This window comes from Tachysurus fulvidraco, chromosome 5 (assembly GCF_022655615.1).
Source record: "Tachysurus fulvidraco isolate hzauxx_2018 chromosome 5, HZAU_PFXX_2.0, whole genome shotgun sequence".
Lineage (NCBI taxonomy): Eukaryota > Metazoa > Chordata > Actinopteri > Siluriformes > Bagridae > Tachysurus > Tachysurus fulvidraco.
In genome coordinates, this window is record NC_062522.1 from 26336114 (window position 1) to 26363406 (window position 27293).

Consider the following 27293-nt stretch of genomic DNA (forward strand, 5'->3'; position numbering starts at 1 on the left):
AGACGTCTTCCTGAGGGGAGCAGAGAGAGCAGTCTGTGGGACGGGTGGCTGGAGTCATTAGTGATCCTCCGAGCTTTTCTTATACACCGCCTGTTGTAGATGTCCTGGAGGGAGGGAAGCTCACCTCCATCAATGTGGCTGGCAGTTCGCACGACCCTTTTCAGAGCTTTACGGTTGCCAGCGGTGCTGTTTCCAAACCAGGAGGTGATGCAGCCCGTCTTGATGCTCTTTATAGTGCAGGTGTAAAATGTTCTGAGGGTGCTGGGGCTCATTCCAAACTTCCTCAGCCGTCTCGGGAAGAAGACGCTTTGGTGTGCCTTTTTCAGCACTGCGTCAGTGTGTGTGGACCAGGTGAGATCCTCACTGATGTTAACACCCAGTAACTTAAAGCTGCTCACATGCTCCACAGGTGTCTTGTCGATGGTGATGGGTCTGTGTTCTCTGCTATGTCTCCTGAAATCTACCACCAGCTCCTTGGTCTTGTCAATGTTTAGTGAGAGGTGGTTCTCCTGACACCATTTGGTCAGGGTGCTCACCTCTTCTCTGTAGGCCGTCTCATCGTTGTCGGTGATCAGGCCTATCACCGTTGTATCATCAGCGAATTTGACAATGACGTTGGAGCTGTGTGTGGCTGTACAGTCGTGTGTATACAGGGAATACAGGAGTGGGCTGAGGACACAGCCCTGAGGAGCACCGGTGTTGAGGATCAGCAGGGATGAAGTAATGTTGCCCATTCACACCACCTGACTTCTGCCTGTCAGGAAGTCCAGAATCCAGCTGCACAGAGATCTGTTTAGTCCCAGAGTCTGGAGCTTCGCTACAAGTGTGGCAGGCACTATAGTGTTAAATGCTGAGCTGTAGTCCACAAACAGCATTCTCACATAGGTGTTCTTATTTTCCAGGTTGGAGAGAGCAGTGTGTAGGGTGAAAGCGATAGCATCGTCTGTGGAACGGGTTGCTGCGGTATGCAAACTGTAGCGGATCAAGTGATGCAGGCAGCACAGAGCAGATGTATTCTCTGATGAGTCTCTCAAAGCACTTACTGAAGGTGGGTGTGAGAGCAACTGGCCTCCAGTCATTTAGGCATGTGATTTTATTTTTCTTTGTTATGGACACAATGGTGGATTTTTTGAAACATGATGGAACCACAGACAGACACAGGGAGAGGTTGAAAATGTCTGTGAACACACCGGCCTACTACTACTACTAATAATAATAATTACTACTACTACTACTACTACTAATAATAATAATTATTATTATTATTAGTAGTAGTAGTATTAGAAGAAGACGAAGAAGAAAATAATGAGATAACGAGATAATAAAAACAACAAGCTTCTACAAAATAACATGAAATTTATTTATCCACATAAATGCGAACACTAACATGTCGCTTCTTGTCTCGTCTGATCTTAGATTCAGGTGTTGTACACTTTATGTGTATTAGTTTTAACCCTGCCTGTGCTTCAGAAGAGACAAATAAACCTTTAATTACATTATGACACATTAATACCGTCCAGAAGTTTCCTTTCCTCCGCTTTCATTACTGCTTCACCGGTATAGGAGAGATTTTTCTGTCTCTCCTTCCATTTATATTCCTCGGGATACGTTATTATAAGCGCTTTTTATTATGTCATTTACCTAATCAGAGTCGTTACTAGGTTTGTAAGCCCGTTGGTAGGTTTGTAGCCGGCAGCGTCATCGGTAAACTGGGCGTTTACTAAACATGAAGCCGGAGTTGGTCTTCTAGTCTCTATCATGTGCGCGTTACTGAAGTTACACAACAGCTGAAGCTGTTTTTCTTGAGTCTACAGTGTACTAGTAATACTTTGCTTAGCTGAATATCAAGTAAACTAATTGGTAGTCGTTATGGAGCCAGTAGGTAAAAATGCGAGGACTAATCCGGCTGCTTCGGCAAATCTATTCTCTCAGATCTTTTTCTGGTAAGTATGCTAGTACAACGCCAGGTAACACTTTAAAGAAGAGAGGATCTTTAACAAATGAAACTAAATGATTCCTCTTGGCTCTTTCTTTGTTGTTCTACTTTGAATGACTTCCTTAAACAAAAGGAACCTAACTTGCTGTAATGCAGCTAGCTAGATTAGTGCAGAGACATTAAGTAGGCTGTACTTCTGTTTTAGACAGATGGGGAAAGGATTTCAAATCACGTTTTTTTTAAGGCTGCAGGTGACATTTAACTGTTTAAATGTGTTTCACTTGAACTTAAGATTTACTTCAATAATAAATACATAGTGGTATTTATGTCCCAGCCAGATTGTAAACACTGCATGCTACTAACACAGTACACTGAAGTATTAGTTAGAAGGACAGCCTCTAAATGTCTTTTTGTACACGCTGTTTATAAACAGACCTTTCCTTCCGTAGGTGACATGACCTATGCTTTGTCTCATGCAGTGAGTTTCCACTGTCTGGATTTGTGTTGGTTAGCTATTGTCTTTAAATATTTGTTGTCTTTGGCTAGAAATATTAAGAAGTAACTCAAACACACCCATTTCCTTTCGGTTCTTGGCATCAAAAGCTTCCAGGGTGTATGGAAGATTTGGAAAAGCAGCCAAAACAAAAGTAATTTCCTGTTAACGTTGGTACTGTTAAACCTAATTTGCTTTCAGATTGCGTGGTGTCTTGTCTTACATTATAGATCTTGTGTAAGTAACGATATCCAGTGGTCTAGAATATCTGGAGCATAATGTTGTTTCATCTTACTTCTTGTTTTGGACAGTTGGTTAAATCCTCTGTTTCGTATTGGATACAGACGTAGACTCGAGGAAGATGACATGTACAAATTACTTCCTTCGGATGGCTCCGAGAGACTGGGGGAGGAACTTCAGTGGTATGTAAAAAACCTAACCTGGTGTACCAGGCAAACCTCAAACTACAGGCCAGTTGAGCCACTAGTGGGTATGTCCAAGTGTGTCTAGTATTCCCGCAGTTCTATGTACTGTACAATTCACTATTACAAGACTGCCTTTCCGGATCATAAATGTACTCTATTCATACTATATGCTCCTACATGTTAATATGCAGTAGCTTCTAAAATGTGGGGATGTGGTAACCTAGTGGTTAAGGTGTTGGTCTACCAATTGGAAGGTTGGGAGTTTAATTCCCAAGTCCACCAAGGTGCCACAAGGTGCCACCGGCGCCTCCTCGTACTGTAGCCTCACTTCACCACCGCTCGCCATGTTAAAGTGTGGAATGATGGTTCGGAGCCCCCTAACTTTAGAGCATAGTGATTGAACATTTACTCACGGGGAGGAGTTTCCTCATCGCAGCTCGTAGACTTACAGGCAAACACAAACAGTCAATTCGGAGAGAAATAAAAAGCACATAAATTATTTAAATGTAAAACCGAAAAAAAAAACGCAATTCACAAGCGCGTATTGAACCGTGGATGTCGTACCGAACGGTTCATTATTATATTGAGAATTGTGGCATCCCTACTGCCTACACTGTCCCATGAACATGTATTGTGCTCAGTGCCTTTTAGACATTTCGGAGAGTTTACATCTCAATGTGTACATGCATAGTTGACATGAGTTGAAAACAAATCACAAACATAAATAGTATTATGTATTATATTGATCAACCATAACAGTACAACCACCTGCATTATATTGTGTAAGCTCACTTTGTGGAGCCAAAACAGCTCTGAATTGTCTTACATTATAATATAATGTACATTATAATGCATGTACTCCCATAGGCCTAGGTATGAAGTGGATCCTAAGTCCTGCAAGTTGGTTGGTGGGGTGTCCTTGGATCTGAATTGTGGCAGGCTACTGTAGATTATCCTTTATCTTTTAGGGAATATTTGTTACATTAAAGGAGAAGTACTTAGAATTACTTAGTCTGCAGCAGTCTATATTTTCCAAAGGATTTTGGGAGACCGCTGACCCTGTAGGTCCTTATCTATAAGTAAATCTTGTACATTAAGTTAAATGCCTCAGTCTAATGTACTTTGTGAGCAAGACTAAGAGCCATGACCTTTGTGTTTTTGAAAGCAGTTTTGTGCTTTACTGGTAATTTAATCATGAAACAGAATTAATCATTATACACACCTTATAGATATGAATGGTGATGACATGACACATACAAATCACCCCACAAAGTTGTTGTAGTTCATAAATGATCAAAACACAAAATAATTTGAGTCATGATAGAAACAAAAGCAAAAATGGTTATCTATACTGAACTGATTTATTTAAAAAAAAATTAAAATACATACCGGATGAGGTGGACATGGTATTGGTCAACTCTCCCTACATCCATTATACATTGGCAAACTTTGAATTTTGAATTTGGACATTTTTAGGGCTAAGAGGAAAAACAGATCTAAAACTTTTGTTGTTAATTGATGGGATACCCACAGGCATGCAGAACGTGTGAGTTATGGGGACACCGTATGAATGAAAGAGAGCGGTGTACTATTAAGTAACACGTCCTGCTGTTCAGATTGCATAATTACTCTCTCTCTCATAAACAGGGGTCAAATATCAAAGTTGGAGCCCTAAGTCCTTTTAATGATTTTACCCTTTGACAAGTTTAAATGAAGTTGTCATTTTATTAGCATAATGAAAACAACAATCATTAATGGTTAGGTTAGCATAATTTAGCTCAAAACAATGCTTTCTACCTAAAATGGCTCTGGTGTTTTGAATGCAGCCAGGTGGTTCCAGTGCCGCACAGCAAGGGGGAAAGGGAAAGGAAAAGGAAGTGGCCTGACTGACTTGAGGGAGGGTCTGACTGGCAAGGAGTGACAGATTATTTGCCAAAGCAAATGGTGCAAAACCTTTTGATGTTATTATGTTCAGTTCATTATAAAATTGTGGTAGGACATATTTGCAGTAGGTCAAAGTTGCATCGTTACATCAAAATTTCAAAGTTACAATGCCAGGGCACAAATTTCCCAGCAGAACATTGCACAAATTCTGCCATTTTGAGGATTGTCTGAGTCACCCAGTAGTCTAGCTTTTACAATGTGGTCCTGGTAAAAGTTGCTCAGATCATTACACTAGCTCATTTTTCATGTGCTTCATGTGCTTTTAACACATCAACCTTGAGAACTGACTGTTCACTTGCTGCCTAATATATCCCACCCATTGACAGGTACCATTGTACGAGACAATCAACTGTATTCACTTCATCTCTCAGAGGTTTTAATGTTATGGCTGATCTACGTGTGTAATACTTATGTAATATACATTCATAAACAGACACACATCCATCAGCATTCATGCAGTCAATTGTTATCATGTTCTCTGTGACTTTAATTGTGGCATGGTTTAAATATTTTTTAACTGCTCATCTCCTGAACATTTCTCACATAAGTAAGTTGAATAAGGCTATTTATGTTCAGTATTGTGCTCACTACTAAGGTCCCAGCAAAAATTAATAGAGAAATATTTTGGAAATATGAATCAAGTCACCCATAATTCCCACTTGATAGCAGGTGATACAAAATAGGACACAAGACAGGCTAAAGGTTCTTGCCCATTACAAACATATTCTTTATGCGGGGAAGATTTTACTATTTCACATTGCACTCAGTTCCTGTGACAATCACGTTAACTGCACAATAAAGTTTTATTTTAACTTCTGTAATACTTAGATAAACATAGCAGTGGTAGATGTTCTTCTACTAAATATCATTATGTTATTACACCAATAGTATCATTACTGTTTAGACAGTTAGATACAGTTCAGTGTCTATGTACATTTGGGAACATGAATATGATTCTGCATAATGGAGAAGGTCAAAGATTGACCCAGGGTTCAAAATATTGCAATACGCAATAGCTACATTTTACCAGAGAGTGCAAAATTCTCAAAGCTTCTCATATCCAGTAGTTTAAAGTGCAAATCATATCTGCTTTTACTGCTTTACAACATTGCTTAAAAATTAAACCTATGTCAGAATTAGTTAAAAAGGATTAAATGATTAAAAATGAAGTTGTAGACAAGTATTTGAACTATAATGCTTACTTTAACAACCTCCTTTCTGTTTCTTTTAACTTGAAAATATGATCAGGTCAAAGTTGTAGTTCAGCCTCTCTTTTCTTTTAGATGTTTTTCTTTTTAAACTAAATGACTGCCTTTAAACTGATTTGCTACTGATTTACTAGCATAGAACAAAGGGTCCTAAATAAGAGTAGTGCTTTATATAAGTGACCTTGTGTCCATTTTCTTTTGCAAACAGTAGCTGTTTAGAATACTACAAGGATATTTTATGAAGCAAGTGTATTTTTTTATAATGTATGCAGTTATATTTAAATCTTCTGTTGTCAATACAGCTTACATTTTTTGTTTTGTTTTGTTTTAACTAATAAACTGTTCTAACTAATAAATTTTAATCAGCAATTTATTTTTACTGTCAACAGATCAAAACTTAAAGCAAGAAACAAACACAGAAGTTTTTGTTTTTATTTTAAGTTGTATTTACAGGGAAGTATTTGGTTTCTACCTGATACAATGGGTCATACTGTGTGTTTTTAAAAAAAACCTTCCTACTGTTCAAATGTAACGTCATAATAATAACAGTAATAATAATATCTGAATCTCTTTTACTCAGCTATTGGGATCGTGAAGTGGAGATTGCAACTAAAGAACTCAGAACACCTAAGCTTACCAAAGCCATTATCAAATGTTATTGGAAGTCATATACCATCTTGGGCATATTCACTTTTATTGAGGTATACAAAGCATTCTTTCTATAAAAAATAAAAAAAAATCTTGAGTATAGTTAATTGCCTTTAGAGTTTCAAATATGTTGAAAAACTGGATTTGATAAGTTCTATAAATATTTAGGCATTGACTAGTTATTATTTAGCTACCTACCACAGTTTATTGGGTAATCAGTTTAATGGTAAGGAAAATAAATTAAGCTCATGAAGACTTAAAGAAGATAAAATCTTTCAAATTTTAAGGTGTATACATCCAAATCAGGTGAACCATGTAGAAATTGCAGCACTTTTGTTGTGCTTCTCTTTTTATGGGACAAAAGTTAACTGGACAAACACTAATCATTAATTAAACAGATTTTGGTTGCAAATCCTTTTTATTGCATGACTGCTTGATGTCTGGCACCCAAAGACACCACCAAATGCTAGGTAGTGGTGCTCCAGTATTTTCTTTTTGCAAGTGAAATGCCCTTTCAGGTGAATGTCTTGGCCATTGCACATTTCACTTTTTTGCCTTGAAAAAGACTTGGGGTGCTTTCATAGTATGCTATGGGTCTTTGTCTCTCTGCACTTTAAAGCACAATCCAAAGAATTTTGAACCTGGGCAGATTAAGGCTCTGTACACTTTTGAATTCATCAGCACTTTCATCTTCAATAAATTACCTAAATTATAAATTTAGTCTAATTATGGGGCAGTAGTGGATCAAGTGGTTAAGGCTCTGGGTTGTTTATTTGAAGATCAGGGTTCAAGCTGCCACTGTTGGGCCCCCGGGCAAGATCCACAACCTGCTTTGCTCCAAGGCAACTGCATCATGGTTGACCCTACTTCACAGCCCTTCATATGGCATACTTAACTGAGCTTCATATTGATGGTTAATCACAACAGATTCCAAATGCTAAATTTGTACAATATAAAAAGTAAAACCAAAAATATAACCTGGTTGCATTAATGCGTACACTGTTATAATGGGACAGGTGACAGTGTTCACAATGATCCAATTACATTCAATCTCATGTTTGAAACTAATTATTACACATCTGTCACTGAAGTCAATTCTGATGATCTCCAAATCAACCTCAGCTGTTTCTGTAGGATTCTCTTGACCTCCACCTGGTTTCACCTTTTGCAAGGCATGTATGGGAGTCCGGTGTCAAAAGATATTGATCAGGTGAGGGGTACAATAGAATTTACAATAAAATTAAATGTATAGAACACTTTGAATTGTATTTTCAATAAGTACAGCAAATTAAGTATCACAGTGGCATTATCAAGGATGTCCATCCAAAATTGTCAAAAGGCTCCAAGAGATCTACAGAAACATTAAATGAGGTTTCAAATACATTAAATCAAATACGTTTCACTCATCTCTTTTGACACAAACCTGCATGCTGCATTTCTGCAAGGGAAAGTATAATAAAATGACCAAATCAAGGTGTGCTCAGTTGGTAAAATTTTGCCCACAAACATGGTGTGTTGTATTACAATTTAAAGGTGCTTTAACAGTGTTAGTTACTAGTGAATGGGTGCGCATGCCCCCCTCAAATCGCCACCCCCGAGTCCCCTGTGGGAGCAGAAGCAGAGCATTGCCAAAAACAGGAAGACCAAACACATGCTTATAAAACTGTTACTGTAAAAATGCTTTATCTTTTTTCCCCTTAAAACATTTTTTGTTTCCTAAGAATGAATGAATAAATCATTGTTCTTTGCTTATACCTGACGATCACACCATATATGATCCTTCTGCAAATTGTTGCCATAAAGTTTGAGGCACACCGTTGTATAGAAGGACAATGTATGCATAGAATTTGCTATTATTGGAGCTCACACATTTCCACTGGAGAAAGGCTGTCCTGCACATCCAAGTTATGCTGCATTTATTTTTAGGCAAAAATGTTCAGCAAATCCTACCAGTACCTGCATACACTGTTAATTGTGTGGCCTGCTAATGAAACTTATTGAAGAATGAGAGAACTGATGATGAATGAATCTGTGAAAAGCAGCTGCTTTTATCACTGCTGCTCTAGCATTATGTTTCCATTAACTTAACAGCAGAGCATTTTCCTTTCAGCACATTTTCAAAACAGTTGTGAACTGATGACATATTTTTCCAGCTATTACAATGACACAATTTGTCAGTCTTTCATTGCTGTTTAAGACTCATCAAGACACATTCATGTTCATACCAGAAATTACATACATTCATATGGCCATATGGAAAGTAGTAGCTCAGGCCTATCGATAGGAAGATTGTGAGTTCAAATCTCAGAACCACCAAGCTGCCAAGCCATTAACCCTCAGTTATGTAAATAAGATAAATTAAGTTGCTCTGCATAACAATGTCTGCCAGGTGCTGTAAACATAAAAGCATACTAGATCCAGAATTCACTTTAATGTTTAATGATTTGGGCCTAACCCAAACCTGTTCCAGCATGATGGTACTTTCTCTTTGCTGCTGTAACATTCGTCCCACATTGGGGAAATGTATCTATCTTATCGTAACTCCATAAATACTTGGTTGTCCAAGGTCGGTGTGGTCTCCATTGCCTAATCTTACTAATGGGCAAATCCCAATATCCACACTCCAAAATCTAGTAGAAAGCCTTCTCAGACATTTAGCGGTTTTTATCACATCGAAAGTAGGACAGACTAAATCTACAAGAGGAAGTTCAACTCTCTCAATATGGGTGTGATAATTTAGGCAATAACATGCCTTTGGCAACATAATGTGTCTCTCAATAAAAGTAGAGAAAGTCTTGTTTTCATTACATCACTAAAATCTGCAATTTTTAATAGGGCAGTAATGAGTGAATAAATTAGGGGAATAACTGATAAAAGAACTGTAATGTCTATCATGTTTAGCTGATTTGGATGTAAATACCCTGTTATTTATAATATTTATTATTTTATTTAATTCCAATAAATTATGAAGACACCTAAGATAACAATGAGTTTGCCAACATTATTTAACCAAATGTTATCAGGTACAACAAATCATGATTAATGGGTTAAAAAGGTATTGTTGTATATAAATCTTCTCTGTCTCCCTCCTTTCAGGAAGTTATTAAGTTGGTACAACCAGTGTTTCTTGGCAAGCTTATTCGATACTTTGAGAACTATGATCCCAATAACATGGATGCACTGTATGAGGCCTATGGCTATGCTGCTGGGATGTCTATCTCTGTGCTATGTCTTGCATTACTGCATCACCTTTATTTCTTCCATGTCCAGAGAGCTGGCATGAAATTTCGCATCGCCATGTGCCACATGATTTATAAGAAGGTCTGTTTACTTACTATACCGTTGAGTCACATCATAAGACAGTAATACTTTTTATTCTAAAAATATTATCTTGTTTATTTATTATATTAAACATGATGCTTTGAAGAAGTCTTTAAAATGGAGTCTTTTTTCTCTTAGGCATTGCGCCTTAATAGTGTTGCAATGGGAAAGACCACCACAGGACAGACTGTCAACCTTTTATCTAATGACGTCCAAAAATTTGATGAGGTATGTAACTCTGTGATATGCCATGTCTTAATTATATTGATACATAATACATAATACATAATTCTAACTTCCTTTCCCTATAGCCACTGTAGAAGCACTACAGGTTTAAACTGTGATTTTTGGTGTGTTGTTAGTTAGGGGCAAAGCACATAGTGCTAGATATACTGTATTCACTACTACTACTACTAGTAGTACTACTTTTTTACTACTACTTTTTCTTCTTCTTCACTGATCTTGCAGACTCATCTGTATGTACTACAGACATGAAACTTGGCCAGTTTGTAGTATTTCCCCTGCTAAGCTGTGTGCCCTTAAACAATTATCAAAATTGTGTTGATGAAAATATGTAATTTATGCGTAGTTGCACTGATTAACACAATATTTGAAACATGTGCAGAACAAGATTCTGAGGTAGGTTGCAAAATGTGGGGTGTGGTCATACATAAATGGTGGGACTAAATACAGGAACCATATGTCCAATCAAGGTGAAATTAAGCATGCTGCATACATGTTTACTTAGAAACATGGCTACAGTTGAGCAGTAAAATTCAGCAGACATATAATATTTTGTCCATCCAGGGATCCCTTCAGCTGCTCCTGCTTGGCCCCTGAGCAAGGCCCTAAACCCTAAACTGCTTAGTTGTATAAAAGGATTAAATGTAAGTTCCTTTGGATAAGAAAGGTCTTAAAATAAGGTTTACATCAAATTTTGTGCATGCTTGTTTCCATATTTCATGGAATTTTGCTTTTTGGACCATTTACCAGTTGTTGCTACCAAAATTGATATCCAGTACCCCGACTCAGCCAATGAAATGATACGAATCCACTTGAAGAGGTTGCTATAATAAATGATTTGTTTTTGACTGACAAATGTAAATAAATGATTTGTTTTTATATGGTTTAATTTTTTTTTCTGAAACATTTTCTATCACCTTGAGATTATCTGAAAAAGTTGATCCGTCAGTTCAGGATCCAGTTTCAGAGGGTGGTGTTTCATCCTAGCAGGCTCAGCAGCTCAATCGGGTGCTGAGGAGATGATTGTTTTGAATGCTGAACTGAAGTCTATGAAAATAATTCGTACGTAAGTGTTTTTATTGTCCAGGTGGGTGAGGACTAAATGAAGGGTTGTGGCAATGGCATCGTCTGCGGAGCGGTTTGGACGATACGCAAACTGCAAGGGGTCCAGTGAGGGTGGTAACTGGCCTCTCAAAGAACATCATTACAATGGGTGTGAGTGTGATGGGACGATAGTCATTGAGACAGGACACTTTAGACTTCTTTGGCAAGGGGACAATGGTGGTTGTCTTGAGGCATGTAGGAACAACAGTGCTGCTCAGGGAAATGTTGGAAGATGTCAGTGAAGAGATCCAGTAACTGTTCTGCACATTCCATGAGCACCTTGCCAGGAATGTTGTCTGGTCCAGCAGCCTTCCGTGGGTTAACTCTGCATAGAGTTTTCCTCACCTCGGCTGTGTATAGACAGAGTACCTGGTCATTGGGGGGAGGGATGGTCATCCTTGCCAATCTGTTGTTCTGCACCACAAACCGAGACGTCTTTTTGTTTAGTGCATCTGGAAGGGAGGCATCACTATCACATCTAGGTAAAGCTGTCTTGTAGTCCATGATCTCCTGGATGCCCTGCCACATGCACCGGGGGTCTCTGCTGTTCTGGAACTGGCTGTGGATTGTCTGGGCATGTGCACGCTTTGCTTCAATGATGGCTCAGAACAGGATGGCCCTAAGAACAGCAAGATCCAAACTGTCCTGAGGGCCAAACTGTCCTCTGCTCTGCAGGCTCAGTCTGTAGACTTCAGCAGCGCATGCACCTTAGCAATCATCCGCAGTTTCTGGTTTGAACATGTGGTGATGGTTTTGGAGACAGTCTCATCATCAATGTAATTACCGATGTAGCTGGTCACTGATGCCATGTACTCCTCCAGGTTGACGAAATCATTGTTGGTTGCAGCCTCCTTGAAGATGTTCCAGTCAGTGCACACAAAGCAGAGGTGACTCCTGCTGGCCAGGTTTTCACCTACTTTAGAATCATTTTAGAGCGTCTAAAGAGTGGTCTGTATGCTGGAATTAACGTAACAGAGATATGTTCTGCATGGTATGCACCAGGGAAGTTTGTCTAAATAAGATCCAGTGTGGATTTAACACCCCCACACACACAAACACCCCCCCCCCCAACAGTCACAAACTCCACTAGTGATGAGCTGTAACTAGAAATAAGCAGTGTGTTCTACATCATGCTTACATACAGTATATGCTACTTATCAGATATTATACTTATCATTACTGGTAATTTCACTATGGGAGCATCTAAGTGCATGTTTTTCAGTTTTGCCCTCAGCAGTCTGGTCTGGATGGCATTGAACACACTGGTGTCAAAGAAAATTATATGAACAGTGTCTGTCCAGAGAGCAGTATGCCAGATATATTGCTGCACCTTCCAGACCCACCAGGGGCTATATGGAGTACATTATGTAAACTTAAGCAGGTCTTGTGATGGGTTCAGTAGTGGTCTTATGCCCCTTTTCCACCGGAAAGAACTGGGTGCTGGTTCAGAGCTAGCGCTGGTGCTGGTTCAAAGTTGGTTCCACTGGCGAACCTTCTAAGAACCGGTTTGCCTTTACACCGGCTAGAGAGCCATCAGAGTGCCGAGTGTGACGTCACTGTATACATGTCACGTGTCCCAGCGACGTTAGTGCAGCAGCGGCAAACACAAACACAACATCATCAATGGTGGATGTCGCTTTACTGTTAATGCTCATGGCTTTGTGAACCTACATTGGCATCCAAACGCGGCGAATAAAACGTGTACGTGCAGCTCCATGTAATCTGTATAAACGGAGGTTGTAATCCATTCCAATCGTACATAACGTTATTTTATCATTAACACAGAAAAAAGTTAGTCTTAGCATGTAGCTACCTATTGTCATGTGTGCTGATAACATATCATATTGCGGTAAAGTAAAAGTGTATTAAACATTAGTAAACTTATGGTACATTATCAAATGTGCTAATAGTAGCCCCGCCCACAGCCTCTAACGCAAGCGATTGTTAAGTCTAGACCAGCAACATTTTGGTGCTACTTAAGAACCACGTCTGTAAACATTTAGTACTATTCTTATGCACTGGAACCAAGAAGAATGTTTTTTCATCTCACTCTCTGTAGGTACAGGATCAGGTTTAAGAGGTGCTGGAGTACTTTACACAAGTGGTTGGCATAAGCCTTTATTATACAGGGCTGACATCCAGTCCCACAGCCTTCCTCTGGTTGAGCCTCTCCAGTCCTCTTCTTACCAGGTTGGCTGTGATGTGTAGTCCAGTCTGGCATGGGGTGGGACATTGTGGCTGCAGGAGCTGGTGGGGGATATGAGGGTATTCTGGAATGGATCAGTGGAGCAGTGGGGAGGGGCTACTGGAGTGGTGGAGCAGTGGTCATTCATTTGCTTGCTGTGTGTTTCCCTTCACTGCATCCCTACCGTTTCTCTTCCAGTTTCCTTCTGCAGACATCCTTACTCTCCTTGAATCTGTGTTTTAGCTGTCTTTGTACTTGCTTGAGTTCTGCACATTCCCCATTCATCCTCATTGAGTAGGGCCTTCAGGTCACTGCGTACGTAAGGTATGTTTTTCGGAAAGTACCGGACCTCTTTCAGTGAGATTGAGTTGTTCATATGGAAAGAGTACTCTGATTCAGGCAGTCCATCGATGTCCTCACCATGTGGTTTATAGAGGGCATTCCAGTTAATGGCTTCCAGTTCACCATGCAGTGACTCCATGGTTCCATGAGACCATTTACTTACAGTTCCCATTGTAGCTGGTTGTTGCTGGACAACAAGCTAATATGATGGTACGAGCAGGACTAAGATGTGATCTGACCCGCCTAGTGTAAAAATACATATGTACGTCGTAAACTTCAGTTCAGCATTCAACACAATCATCCCTCAGCACCTGATTGAGAAGCTGACCGTGCATAAACCACACACTGTATCCAAGAAACAAACATCATTGTGGTTACCCCACACATCGAGCACACACAAACTCTGGACTGCACTAATCTGCACCAAATACAAACTCATCTATCTCATAATGTCACTTGAGTCACATGTTGCTTAAACTTATAAGAAAAATACACTTGTATATTAAATTACATGAATTAAAATAAATATAATACATTTTATGGGAAATATGTTACACAACCGCCTGCGACAGACAGGCAAGTTTCCTTTCCATTTACCTCAGCGTGTTAAACATGTCGCTCATTTGGGTGCAAGGTTTACTGTTTAATACATCTTGCATTGTGTTTCAAGAGTTCTAATATAAGATTCACTCTAAAATATTGCTTTTTCTTCAAAAAATAATGTAATTTAATAATTGCAGTATATATGGTTTAGATTGTTATGCCACTAACTGTTAAAAGTACTGTTTGCTACTGCATTAATAGTTTTTTAAGGTTTCTTGTGTTTTCATTTTTCATCCAGTAATAAGGGCATTTTTGTATTTCTTTGCCAGAAACAAATAAATCTTAATAACTAAATGAGTTGTATACATTCTTTAGTTTTAAAGGTAGAAAAGAACACAGATATCGGATTGGTATCGGTATCGCCGATACAGGCAAACGCTGGTATCGGAATCGGATCGGAAAAGAAAAAGTGGTATCGGTACATCCCTAGGCCAGACGTCACCTTCTTCTTCAGTGGAAGTCCTCTGTCCCACCATCTCACTCACAATGGCTAAAGGATACAGCATTTTTTTTTTAAGCTTGAGAAAATTGAATATATACGATAAGAAGTAATACCTCCAGGTTTTTTCATGAATGGCTGTTTATTTCATATTTCATTGGCCTTCCGGTTTTACCCGATTAGGTTTTCTTTACTTTTGTAAATTTAAAATGACTTGTATTTGATAATTAATACAAGGGTGGTTTGTTTTCTTCTTTTTCTTTTAAATTCCTTTCCATTATTGTTGTTATTGTTGTAATTCTTTTACTTTACTCCTTTCGAAGTAAAACCAAAATGGTATTCTGTATTGTTATTTGACTGTTTGTTTGCAATAAAAAGACTTCACAAAAAAAACACACTCATCCAATATACTTCCATGTCTACAGCAAAACCCATTTACATGCTGATTTGCACACTGTTTTTGCTATCTTTGCACATGCTGTCTCACACATTGTCAATTGCTGTTTTGCATTACAATACCTCATATAGCTGATGCTATTATATTAAGTGTTTGATCCTGTATTTTTGCACATGCTTATGTATATACTGTAGAATCTTAAATATGTGCACTGGTCGGTGCTGCTTTTGTGTATTGTATTTTGTGTATCGTCTTGTAGTGTTTTGCATTCTTTGCACTGTTTTTTGTCTTGCACTGTTTACCCTAGGTTGCACAGATGCACTTTATGTGGCTAGGACTAACTAACTTTAAGTTCTGTGTTGTTCTATGTATCTCTGTCTTTGTTCTATGTAGCACTATGGTCCTGGAGAAACGTCTTATTTCAATACGTATGGTTGAAATGACAGTTAAAATTAAAGTTTTAGTTAAATATTATTTTGCAGTGACTGCATACTATTTTGATTATATTCTATTAATGAATTCTTCTTTTTTCAGGTGACAGTTTTTTTGCACTTCCTGTGGGTGGGGCCGCTGCAAGCTGCAGCTGTTATTGGGCTTCTGTGGCAGGAGCTTGGGCCATCATGCTTGGCGGGTATGGCAGTGCTCCTTTTTCTGCTGCCTTTGCAATCCATGTTTGGGAAGCTTTTCTCTAAATTCAGGTGTGTACACACACACACACACACACACACACACACACACACACACAGTCTTTTACACATGGGTAAGATTTGGACAATTTAAAACTGAGATATCATATAACCTCTATAAAAATAATATTGGTGGTCAAGTATTTAATTGGTGTTTTACTGAATGAATAAACCAGGTCAACTGGTTCATATGATTACTTACAGTTCACTTCAAAAGTCTGTAAAGGCAAGATAATTATTATTGTTTTATCGATACATTGGTTACATTTAGGGGGCACGGTGGCTTAGTGGTTAGCACTTTTGCCTCACACCTCCAGGTTTGTGGGTTCGATTCCTGCCCCGCCTTGTGTGTGTGGAGTTTGCATGTTCTCCCCGTGCCTCGGGGGTTTCCTCCGGGTACTCTGATTTCCTCCACCGGTCCAAAGACATGCATGGTTGGTTGATTGGCATCCCTGGAAAATTGTCTGTAGTGTGTGATTGCGTGAGTGAATGAGAGTGTGTGTGCCCTGCGATGGGTTGGCACTCCGTCCAGGGTGTATCCTGCCTTGATGTCTGATGATGCCTGAGATAGACACAGGCTCCCTGTGACCCGAGAATTTCGGATAAGCGGTAGAAAATGAATGAATGAATGGTTACATTTGGGATTGAGATCGAAATAAGACATGAGATAAGACAATGGATTAGAATTCAGCTTTCTTTTCCTGAAGTATCAACATCTAGAAGTGTTAAACAACCTAGAAAAATCCACCTTTTGCACAAATTTTTGGGTGAGCGAACATTGGAATAGATAGACTAAAAGTAAATAACCTGTAATATTTGTTTGCATTAATTACATCAAACTGATGTACTAAGTTGTATAACAACATTTCTTTTAGTCTAGATGTTAAAGTCAGGAAATCAAAGCTGAAATATTGATCAAATTTTCTTTTGATCTTAAACCCAAAATAGTATATAACAAAACCAAAACAATTAGCATTTCTATTTATTAGAGGGGACGGTTTATAACATTTAATTTATATGTCTATTTTTTCCCCAACAAGGTGGTTTACTTCAGAGCTTGAGAAGGGTTTGAGTCATCAGGATAGTTTCTCATATGAAGTACAAATACACTATATAACCAAGATTTTCTGGTTGGAAGTTGGAAGCACAAAAGCATAAATGATCTCTTTTATCCCATAGAATTAGTGTGCCTTCACTGGAACTAAGGGTCAAGCCTAAACATATATGAGCACAATACAAATGTTTCCAAATTTTGAGGAATGCTTTTCCAGAATTGTGGAGGTTATTCTAACAACAGAGGTGGGGAATAAATCTGGAATGAAATAAAAATCTCAAAAATTATGTATAGTAGTGATGTATTTGTCATCTACAAGCTGTTGGTCATAGTGTGCTTGTAGTGTTCTTTTTCTGAGGATTAAAATGGTATATGGTATTCTGTCCTTTATTATGGATAAAGGTGCTTAAATTTTACTCAATTGAGGATAATAATCATTATTGGTTAAAGCTAATGTAAAACCTGGGTTTCAAAGCTGTAGTTAAATCCATGGAGCTGCTTCAATTGTGTCTGCAAGTGACACTTCCTTTAGTGGCATCAATGACGTAAACATAGCATGTATCAAGAGGACTTGAATGAAAGAAGACACCTCTTTATTCCTTTCCCCAATGAGCTAACCTGTCTTCACAAAGTGGACCATATTAAGGTACAAATCAGTACACCATAGTCTGTGACTCACCAGCTGGCAGTCAATCTCAGTATAACACCTCAGAACTAAAAATACTGGGCTGACCTATGCATGTTCTTTTCAAATATCTAAATAAGTTTTTTGGTGGACATTGCAGGTTGGGCTCAAATTGATGTTTGAACTTCGGTCCTCAACGCAGGCACTGTGCTGATCAGTCACCTGCATTTCTTTGACTTGCCTTAGAATAATTATTGATGGCTATCAGAAGTGAAGTGATTCATTCCACAGCTTTAAGGGCATTGAAGGATACCAAATATGAACTATATTGATGGGAGCAAGTCTTCAATTCACTTTAGGGTTTTCCATATGCCCCCAGTTTTGCTGAAAGGCTTTTTTTTCCTTCATGCTTCATTGCAGGTGTTGCAGTGGCTTGCTTTCTTTTTCATATGTATTTCTTTTGTTAATCCAATTAATAAGAAAGAATTTGAATGATTTGAAACTCATCAATCTAGGTTTACATTAGTTTACAATACATGACTTTTTATTTTGAATTTACGTGATTTTCATTAATACAGAATATTGTGTAAATTCTTGGACAATTTACAGATAAATCCTTTTGCTTACATTTTGGATGCCAGGTCAGTTTAATCATGTCTTTAATGAAGTATTTTGACAGTTATAAAGGTTTAACAGAAACCTTTATAACTGGGTAACATTTCAGGCTTAATTTCAATCTCTTATCTGCATCTCTCTTTCTTCCAGGAATAAAACAGCAGTCCTTACTGACAGCAGAATACGCACAATGAATGAGGTGGTGTCTGGGATACGAATTATTAAGATGTATGCATGGGAAAAGCCATTTGCAGCATTGATCAATGACATCAGAAAGTAAGTTGAAAAGAGTCTTGGCTAAAATTACATGTTTTTACGTGTTTATTTCCTTTGTGTATGTTGAAACAACACAAAAAAACAACTGAGGGGAAAAAAACGCAAATTTGACATAATTTCACCCAAAACTCCAAAAGAGGGCCTGTCAAAATTATTGGCACCCTTTAATTAATATTTGGTTGCACACACTTTGGAAAAAAATAACTGAAATCAGTCGCTTAATATAACCATCAACATGCTTCTCACATGCCTCACCCAGAATTTTGGACCACTCTTCCTTTGCAAAATGCTCCAGGTCTCTCATATTGGAAGGGAGCCTTTTCCCAACAGCAATTTTAAGATTACTCCACAGGTGTTCGGATCTGAACTCATTGCTGGCCACTTCAGAACTCTCCAGCGCTTTGTTGCCATCCATTTCTGGGTGCTTTTTTAAGTATGTCTGGGGTCATTGTCCTGCTAGAAGACCCATGATCTATAAATCCTGTATATATGTGTGTGTGTGTATGTGTGTGATTATTATAAATTATATAAATATGTAATTTTGCCCTATTATTAAGCTGTTGATGGAGAGCACCCTCACCAGCTCCCCAGAGGGAGCCCATTGAGGGTCGCAGGGGTTACTTCAAGGAGCATTAGCATAAAGGATAGCTGCACGCTGCTAATGAGGAGACATATCTTCAACATTCTGAGACTGTTGAAATATTCCCTTTGTTTTGCCTTTCCGTGTATGACTCTTTGTTCTGTGTAATTTGGATGTATCACGCACGCTTTTTGCATTGCCCTTGTCGGATTATACATTCATTCTGATATCCACTTCTGGTTACCTAACTCCCTGCCTGTTTACTGTGGTTCTAGCCTATTTTGCCTGTCATTTTGGAATTGTCGGCCTGTGGATTTATTAAAGCTGTTGAATGTCTGCAAATGGATTCCACCAATTCTTCATTACAGGATTCTTCGCCACCAGCACATCCAGTGGACCTAGCTCAGCTGAAGGCATTTGTAACCCACCAAGTTGAACAACTAGCTGCCTACCAGGAACAGCTTACAGCACTACAGAACACCAACGCGCACCTCCTTCGTGTCAGCCAGGTCCCTTACGCATGTCCATGACAGAGAAGTTTGAAGGGTCAGCCGATCGCTGTAAAGGATTCCTCTGGGATTGTGAAATATTTTTTAACTGCCAGCCAGATACTAACAATGAAGACATGCTTTTATTGTGGACATGTGTGCCACCGCTGTGCAACATTCCTGGAGAAATTTGCTTCACTTGGAGCTAAGGTGAGCCCAAAAACCCCTGTCAGTGTTGTCTACAAATACCGGCTTTAATTCACAATGGTAAATCTGTTTGTCATATCTCAGCTCTAATAGATTCTGGATCCACCATTAATCTGATACACTGCCAACTCACGGAGGAATTACAACTTCCACTCACCCAACCAGGCATTCTACTAAGGATTATGACTGTCAACCCATCAGGAACGGCCTCATCACTCATCAAACACCCCCCTCACATTACAAATCAGATTGTTTCACACTGAAGAAATAGTGCTGTACATAACATAATCTCTCGCTAACCAGGTCATTCTAGGATTTCCATGGTTCCAGTTGCATGACTTGGCAAAACAAGGAACTGGTCACCCTGTTGAATTACTCACTGCTCACAAGTGTCCCCAGGATATCTCATATAAAAGCACCTCCATCGAGAGCCCCCACCTTAGCTTCCTGGGTAACATACTACAGGAGTATGATGACCTGAGGGACGTATTCAGAAATACACACTGTCCTGTTTCATCCTCATCAACCCTGGGACTGGACCATTGACTTGTTCCCAAACATTGCTCCATCCAAGGGCTGAATCTACCCCATGTCCAGACCAGACACCAATGCTATGAAAGACTTCATGGAGGAGGCGGGTTTTCATCAGGTTTTTTGTGGAAAAGAAAGGTGGTAGCCTAAGGCCCTGTATTGACTACCATGGATTGAATGCCATAATAGTCAAATACCCATTTCCTCTGCCCATAGTTTCTACCCACCTTGGTACAACTCAAAGACGCAAGGATTTTTTACAAAATTAGACTTAAGTAGTGCTTGTAACCTGGTTCACATAGTGGAAGGAGACGAATGAAAAACTGCATTCTCAACCACTAGGGGTCACTACAATTACTTGGTGTCATGCTGTATGCCCTAACTAAGGCACCAGCCATCTTCTAGGCATTGGTCATAGAGATACTACGAGACTTCCTGAATCAATGTGTAATTGTATATATCAATGATATTCTCATCTACTCACCCACCATGGATTACCACATTACACAAGTACGCCAGGTCCTACAGCAGCTCTTACAGCATCAACTATACGTGAAGGAGGAAAAGTTCGAGTGTCACTGGAACACAGTCTCATTTCTGGGTTATATAATCAATGGCCTGGGGGTTGGAGATGGACCCCAGTAAAGTAAACACAGTCACGGAATGGCTTATTCCTGCAATGGGTCTCCTGCCAAAATTCATCCATGTGCATTTTTCTCCAGAAAGCTAACTACGGCCGAAGCCAACTATGTCGTGTTATACTGGGAGCTTCTCTCCATCAAGGAGGCATTCAAGGAATGAAGACACTGGCTGGAGGTGGCCCAATGTAAATTTTAAATCCTAACAGAGCATAGAAACTTGGAATACATCAAGAATGACAAGCCCCTAAATCTTTGCCAGAATTGGATGGGCACAGTTCTTTACAAAGTTTCAGTTTACTGTCACTTACTGGCCCAGATCCAAAAACAGCAAAATTGATGCTCTGTCGTGCTGACAAGAACCGCCACATCAAGTTCCAGAACCTGAGCCAACCTACCCACCCCCCTGTTCATTGCACCCATTTAGTGGGACCTTATGGAAGAAATATGGCAGGCACAACAGAAAGAACCACCCCAACTTGAATGCCCACTGATGTTGCAGTATGTACCCACAGACCTCCGGCAACACACCCTGGAAAGGGTCCACACCTCCCTCAGCTTGGGGCACCCAAGCATCCAAGAACGACACAGCTAATTCGCAAGGCCTATTGGTGGCCGTCACTGGCTTTAGACATCAAGTGGTTTGTGGAGGTGTGCCCAACCTCTGCCCAGATTGCCCATACTACACCACAGCTATCCACAGTGCTCCTGGAACCGCTCTCGATATCTCAGCATCCCTGGTCCCACATTGCATAGATCTCCCCAACTTGCAGAGATTCACAACTGTCCTGCATGTTTTCGAAGGCATGCAGACTGATCCCTCTAAAGAACCTCCCCACTTCCATGGAAACCTTTGTGAACCTCACAATTCACATCACAGGTCTGAAGGGCCTTCTGCAAAATGTTGGGGATCAATGTCAGCTTAACCTCCAGCTATCACCCCTAATGTAATGGTCAGGCAGAATGGTTAAACCAGGATCTGGGACAGTACTTACGAACAATGTAGCGAGTTCCTTCTGTGGGAGGAATATGCTCAAAATTCCCTTACCTGTGTGGCTACTGGTCTCACCCCATTCCAGTGCATCCTAGGGTACCAGCCACCCTTGGTTTCATGGTCAGGTGAACCATCAAAGGACCGTGCAGTAAATAATTAGTGTCCAGGACCTCCTGGGTATAACAGAACCAGTGTGCCCACGTGCACCTACAGAGGGCAATCTATAGGCAGCAACCACAAGCAAATCAGAAGAGACAGCTGCACCCCAAATTCTGGCTAGGCCATTTAGTCTGGCTGTGTGCAAAATACCTGCACCTAAAAAACAACATTCCGCAAGCTCAACCATAGATTCATCAGGTTATTCATCAAGATATTGAGACAAATGAACACAATGACATATCGCCTACAACTTCCACCCAGCTACAGTATATCATCCTCTTTCCACGCCTCACTCCTTAAGTCAGCTCGCCCGAGGGACCCAGACAACACAGAGCCACTATCGCCACCTCCACGCGTTAACTTCAAGGGGGCACAGGCATACCTGGTTCAATCAATCATTGATTCCAGGAGACACTGTGGCCACCTGCAGTACCTGGTAAACTGGGAGGGGTATGGTCTGGGGGAACGTTCTTGGGCAAATCCCAATGACTTTGGGATTTGCTTGACCGGTCCCTGATCACAGAATTTCACTAGAAGTACCCCTGTGCACCTAGCCCCAAGACCTTGGGGGTGCCCCAGGAAAAGGCACCAGGAGGTACCCCTAGAGGGGGGATTCAGGCTATTATGTCTGTGGTTTTGGAATTGTCTGCCTGTGGATTTATTAAAGCTGTTGACTGTCTGCAAATGGATTCTACTGATTCTTCATTACACTGTTTACACTGACAATTTTATGGAATCTTTGCTAATTTGTGAAGATTGTTTGACAGTAGATCAATGTGTTATATGATTACTTAAAAAAAATATTGTCTTTACCTATTCTATTGCTGTCTGACATCCATCTGAATTGCCAGAGTGTGTCACATCAATATTATTGTACAGCTCAGAACTGAATCTGCCCCATAACTTTCAGTTTGATTATGGAATACTTTGGCTATGCTCCAATTAATCAGCCTATGATTTTAGGCCTCTGGGATTATGGGGAAAATAAACATTAATTCTTACCTGAATTAAGATATGTGTGGCCTGTCTAAGGTTTGGATTTAAAATGTTGGCATTGTATTGGCTTTAAGAATTAGAATATAAAATAAATACACTCAAAACCAATGTTACTGGAATATAATGAACTTGAAATTAACTGCCATTATTTAGAATTTGTGTATGCTCTATGCCAATATGATGCTTTCTCTTTATAGGAAAGAAATATCTAAAATCATGAGCAGTTCCTACCTGCGTGGTCTGAACATGGCATCCTTCTTTGCTGCAAGCAAGATCATTGAATTTGTTACTTTCACTGTGTATGTGTTGGTGGGAAACACAATCACAGCGAGCCGTGTCTTTATGGCTGTGTCACTGTATAGTGCTGTTCGCCTCACCGTCACTCTCTTCTTCCCTGCTGCCATTGAGAAGGTGTCTGAGGCTAGCATCAGCATCCGTAGGATCAAGGTACAGTTCTTGATGAATTTAGGAGACGACTACTGATACTGATTTAGCCACATTTGACAATCCTGATGAGTGCTTCAGCAGATATTTATCCTAAGCAAAAGGTTAAACACCCTACTATATATCTATATATATATATATATATATATATATATATATATATATATATATATATATATATATAAAATATTTGATTAAACCCAGGCTAAATAGGTTTTGGCAGACTGTAATCATCAGAACATTTCATTTGGAGCTGAATGAAATCAATGAATTGAATTTGTGTTTGTAAACTCTGGTATTGTAGGATTAGAGTCGCTGAGCTCCTGTTTAATACTTATTTGGCACTGTAATGCAGATGGTGTAATATTTCTGGTTTAATCATACATCAGTTCCCAACAGCAACAGTTACACAGCACAGAAACTGGGTAAAGACAGAGCTACTGCTCTATCGGCATCAGTAGTTTTCTTTGGCTCTGGATGGAGTAAATCAAACTGCTGCACTGGCCCCTGGCAACTCGAATGTTTTAGTGAATAAGCTATGGTATGACCTCCAATTACAATTTGGGCACAGAGGCAAAGATAGCCACAGATATCTGTATCAGGATTAATTTTTCTGATTCAAGATTACCTTCAAGAGTCCATCACGGTCAACAATGGAAATGGACAAGAAAATCAGAGGGTTGCTATGTTTGATAAACCTGGTAATTCATGTTACTGTTCAGTTAACTCCCTGGAGAATTCCCACCCAACACAAAAGCGGACTGTTGCAGCTAAACGGATGACTATCAGTGATAACATCTGGAGTACCACTGTTACATTTGGGAGTAAATCAGATGGCCCATATGCTGTGTAGTATTTTCAAGGATAGTGGTACCTGTTCATCAAACACTAACCACAATTTGTGGGCAGCTGTGATTCAGAGATTGTCTCATGCAGGTCTTGAAGCAAGGGCGATTTTAGAGTGGGCACAGGTATGTTTGCATCTGTTTTTTTTTGTTTTTTGTTTTTTTGCTACAGTAGGCTTAATTGTTATAAATGCTGTACTATATTTTATACAAAATGTTTTTTTCTTTCAGGTTGAAAATCATGCTGGAGATCATTTTTGATAATAGAAGTATATGAGGTGCAACATAAGCAGACCAGGACCAAAACATAATACCAGTGAAGCAAGATATAACTGTCCCCATGACCAGATTCCTATTTTACTGGATGCACCTAATGTGCATCAAGTGAGCAGCAAGCTATCCAGTTAGCTGGCAGGTGTGAGTCTGTCACCCTGACATGATTCAGTTTCATCTGCATAGATACAAACTCTCACCCACAAACCTTTATCATATGCATTTGTCATAAAACTCTATTTAGCATCTAATTTACATAGTCTAATTAATACAGCTGTTCAGTAGTAAGCCAATTAAAGGAAATTACACAAGAGCTAAAGAAAGCTTATTTCTCATTTACATCACCACTTTGTCTAGGTGCTTAAATGAGCATCATCACATTAACATGTACACTTGGTGGCGATGATGATTGCACTTTTTTGCTTGCTTATCCTGCTAGTAATCTGGGTTTTAGAAATTCCTTTTGCTGGAAGAGTTGGCTAAGCACAACATAACAGTTTCTCAAGAGGAGAAAAAGGAAGTGTCTGTGGAGGTCCAGGATCTCATTTGCTACTGGGATAAGGTGAATCATGCTAGTCTCTATGTACAGTATGTATGTAATCGCACTCCTTTACCTGGTCAGTGACTAATCACTCACCCCTTTCCCACAGAGTCTGGATGTTCCAACACTACAAGACATATCCTTCAGTGTGAAGATGGGCCAGCTCCTTACTGTTATTGGCCCTGTTGGTTCTGGAAAGGTCTGTAATTATCTTTCTTTGCCCTCTGTTTGGATGATGAGCATTTACCCATGCCGGAGTATCATTACATTTATATTACCTATATCAGTATTTTTCTCTTTTAGTCCTCTCTCCTCAGCACCATTCTTGGAGAATTGCCACAGGACAAAGGAGTAGTTAGGGTCACTGGGAATCTGAGCTATGCATCCCAGCAGCCTTGGGTGTATCCAGGTACCATCCGCAGCAACGTCCTTTTTGGAAAAGAACTACAGCTACAAAAATATGAAAAAGTTCTGAACGCCTGTGCTCTTAAGAAGGTATGGTCAATGTAATTAAATAATATGTACAGTATAATTGAGCTAGGTATATAGCCCTATTCCTCTGCATATGTGGTAGGACATGGAGTTACTGCCTGAGGGAGATTTGACTGTGATTGGAGACCGAGGGGCTACTCTCAGTGGAGGTCAGAAGGCTCGAGTTACCCTTGCCAGGTATGATTGCAGGTAGTGTTGTTGAGTAACCTGTATAATTTGTGAAAAGTACTGGCCATTGTTGTAATTAAAAAATAACAATGGCCAGTTCGTACATACTTAAAGTAGTAATGTATAAAGTAGGGACAGTAGATCCAGCTATAACTCTGCACACATGAAATCACATATTTCCTTTACATACACAAAGCTTGTATTTACACCTGGAATTGTGTACTTCACTTCCCATAAAACCCATAGCACCCAGGATTCAGTCTGTATTGTTCTTTATCAGTCCTAGAAGGTACAGTAATACAAACTAACAACTAATTTAGTTGCTAGATTTGTCACTAGGTTTTCCTCCTTGTAGTTGCTTTTTTTAAAAAATCTAGCAGCAAAGTTGGCCTGCCATTTTATTCAACACTTTTATAATCAGGTATGCATGTTATACATTGCTAAAGTACAGTTTTATTTATTCCTTTATTTCATTACAATATTAAGCCCTTTTGTGTAAGAGTTGGAGATTTGGCTTCAAAATCAACTGAAATTGTGTGTATGGTTAAAATATTGCATATAGTGGTCACCATTCTTTGTAGGGCTGTGTATCAAGATGCTGATATTTACCTGTTGGATGATCCCCTAAGTGCAGTCGATTCAGAAGTTGGACGACATCTGTTTGAACAGTAAGTTTACATTTTTACACATCAACAACATTCTACTGTATACACACTACATGACCACACAATTATATAAGATATCCTTGTATGCAGTAGCATTATAATTTCTCTTCACTGGAAGTAATGGTCCAGCCTTAACCTATTCCAGCATGACATTGCCAGTATGCACAAACAAAAGTCCATATTTTATGCACGGACATGAGTGGCCTACACAGGATCCTGACCTCAAGCCCACTGAACACCTTTGGGATTCATTTGGAGTGCTCACTGCACCCCAGTCCTTCTTGCCTGATGCCAGTGAATAGTAAATAAATGAAACAACTGGACACATCTTTGACATTTTCAGTTCAATTTATTTTGTAGCGTGGCGAGACTGGACAAAGGAGCAGAGGCATGGAGACTGAGGAAAAAACCCCAATGCCTCAACAATGTCTCAAAGCAGCTTTACAGAAGTATATTTTATTATATAGTATGTTAGAAGTATATTAAATTTAAAGTTAAAATTAAGTTTTAAAAAAATAATAAATTAACTATTTATTTCTAACATCTATTCCTACCCCTAATGAGGAAAAACTCCCTGAGATGATATGAGGAAGAAACTTGAGAGGAACCAGAATTAGAAGGGAACCCATCCTCATTTGGGTGACACTAGACAGTAAATAATGTCCTTTCTACAACAGTTTATAGTTGTGCAACCAAGAGCTCCTGAGGAACTAATGGGTCAGCACATA

The 27293-nt window shown here is 39.4% G+C and overlaps 1 protein-coding gene across 4 annotated transcripts in view; it reads left to right on the forward strand.

The window, feature by feature from the left end:
- The first annotated feature begins 1715 nt into the window (after positions 1 to 1715).
- abcc4 (ATP-binding cassette, sub-family C (CFTR/MRP), member 4) overlaps positions 1716 to 27293 on the forward strand; it is a 44113-nt gene continuing 18535 nt past the window's right edge. Inside the window, exons 1-13 of one of the 4 annotated variants that reach the window (XM_027133410.2) lie at positions 1716 to 1943; positions 2741 to 2851; positions 6587 to 6707; positions 9751 to 9975; positions 10114 to 10203; positions 15823 to 15986; positions 18419 to 18544; positions 23335 to 23584; positions 25154 to 25261; positions 25350 to 25439; positions 25544 to 25735; positions 25815 to 25909; positions 26482 to 26568. In XM_027133410.2, coding sequence (XP_026989211.2) covers positions 1870 to 1943; positions 2741 to 2851; positions 6587 to 6707; positions 9751 to 9975; positions 10114 to 10203; positions 15823 to 15986; positions 18419 to 18544; positions 23335 to 23584; positions 25154 to 25261; positions 25350 to 25439; positions 25544 to 25735; positions 25815 to 25909; positions 26482 to 26568 — 1733 coding nt within the window. In that variant the 5' untranslated portion in view covers positions 1716 to 1869. Of the gene's footprint in view, positions 1944 to 2740; positions 2852 to 6586; positions 6708 to 9750; positions 9976 to 10113; positions 10204 to 15822; positions 15987 to 18418; positions 18545 to 23334; positions 23585 to 25153; positions 25262 to 25349; positions 25440 to 25543; positions 25736 to 25814; positions 25910 to 26481; positions 26569 to 27293 lie in introns of those variants that run through there. The other 3 variants (XM_047813386.1, XM_027133411.2, XM_027133412.2) reach the window with 3 other exon arrangements.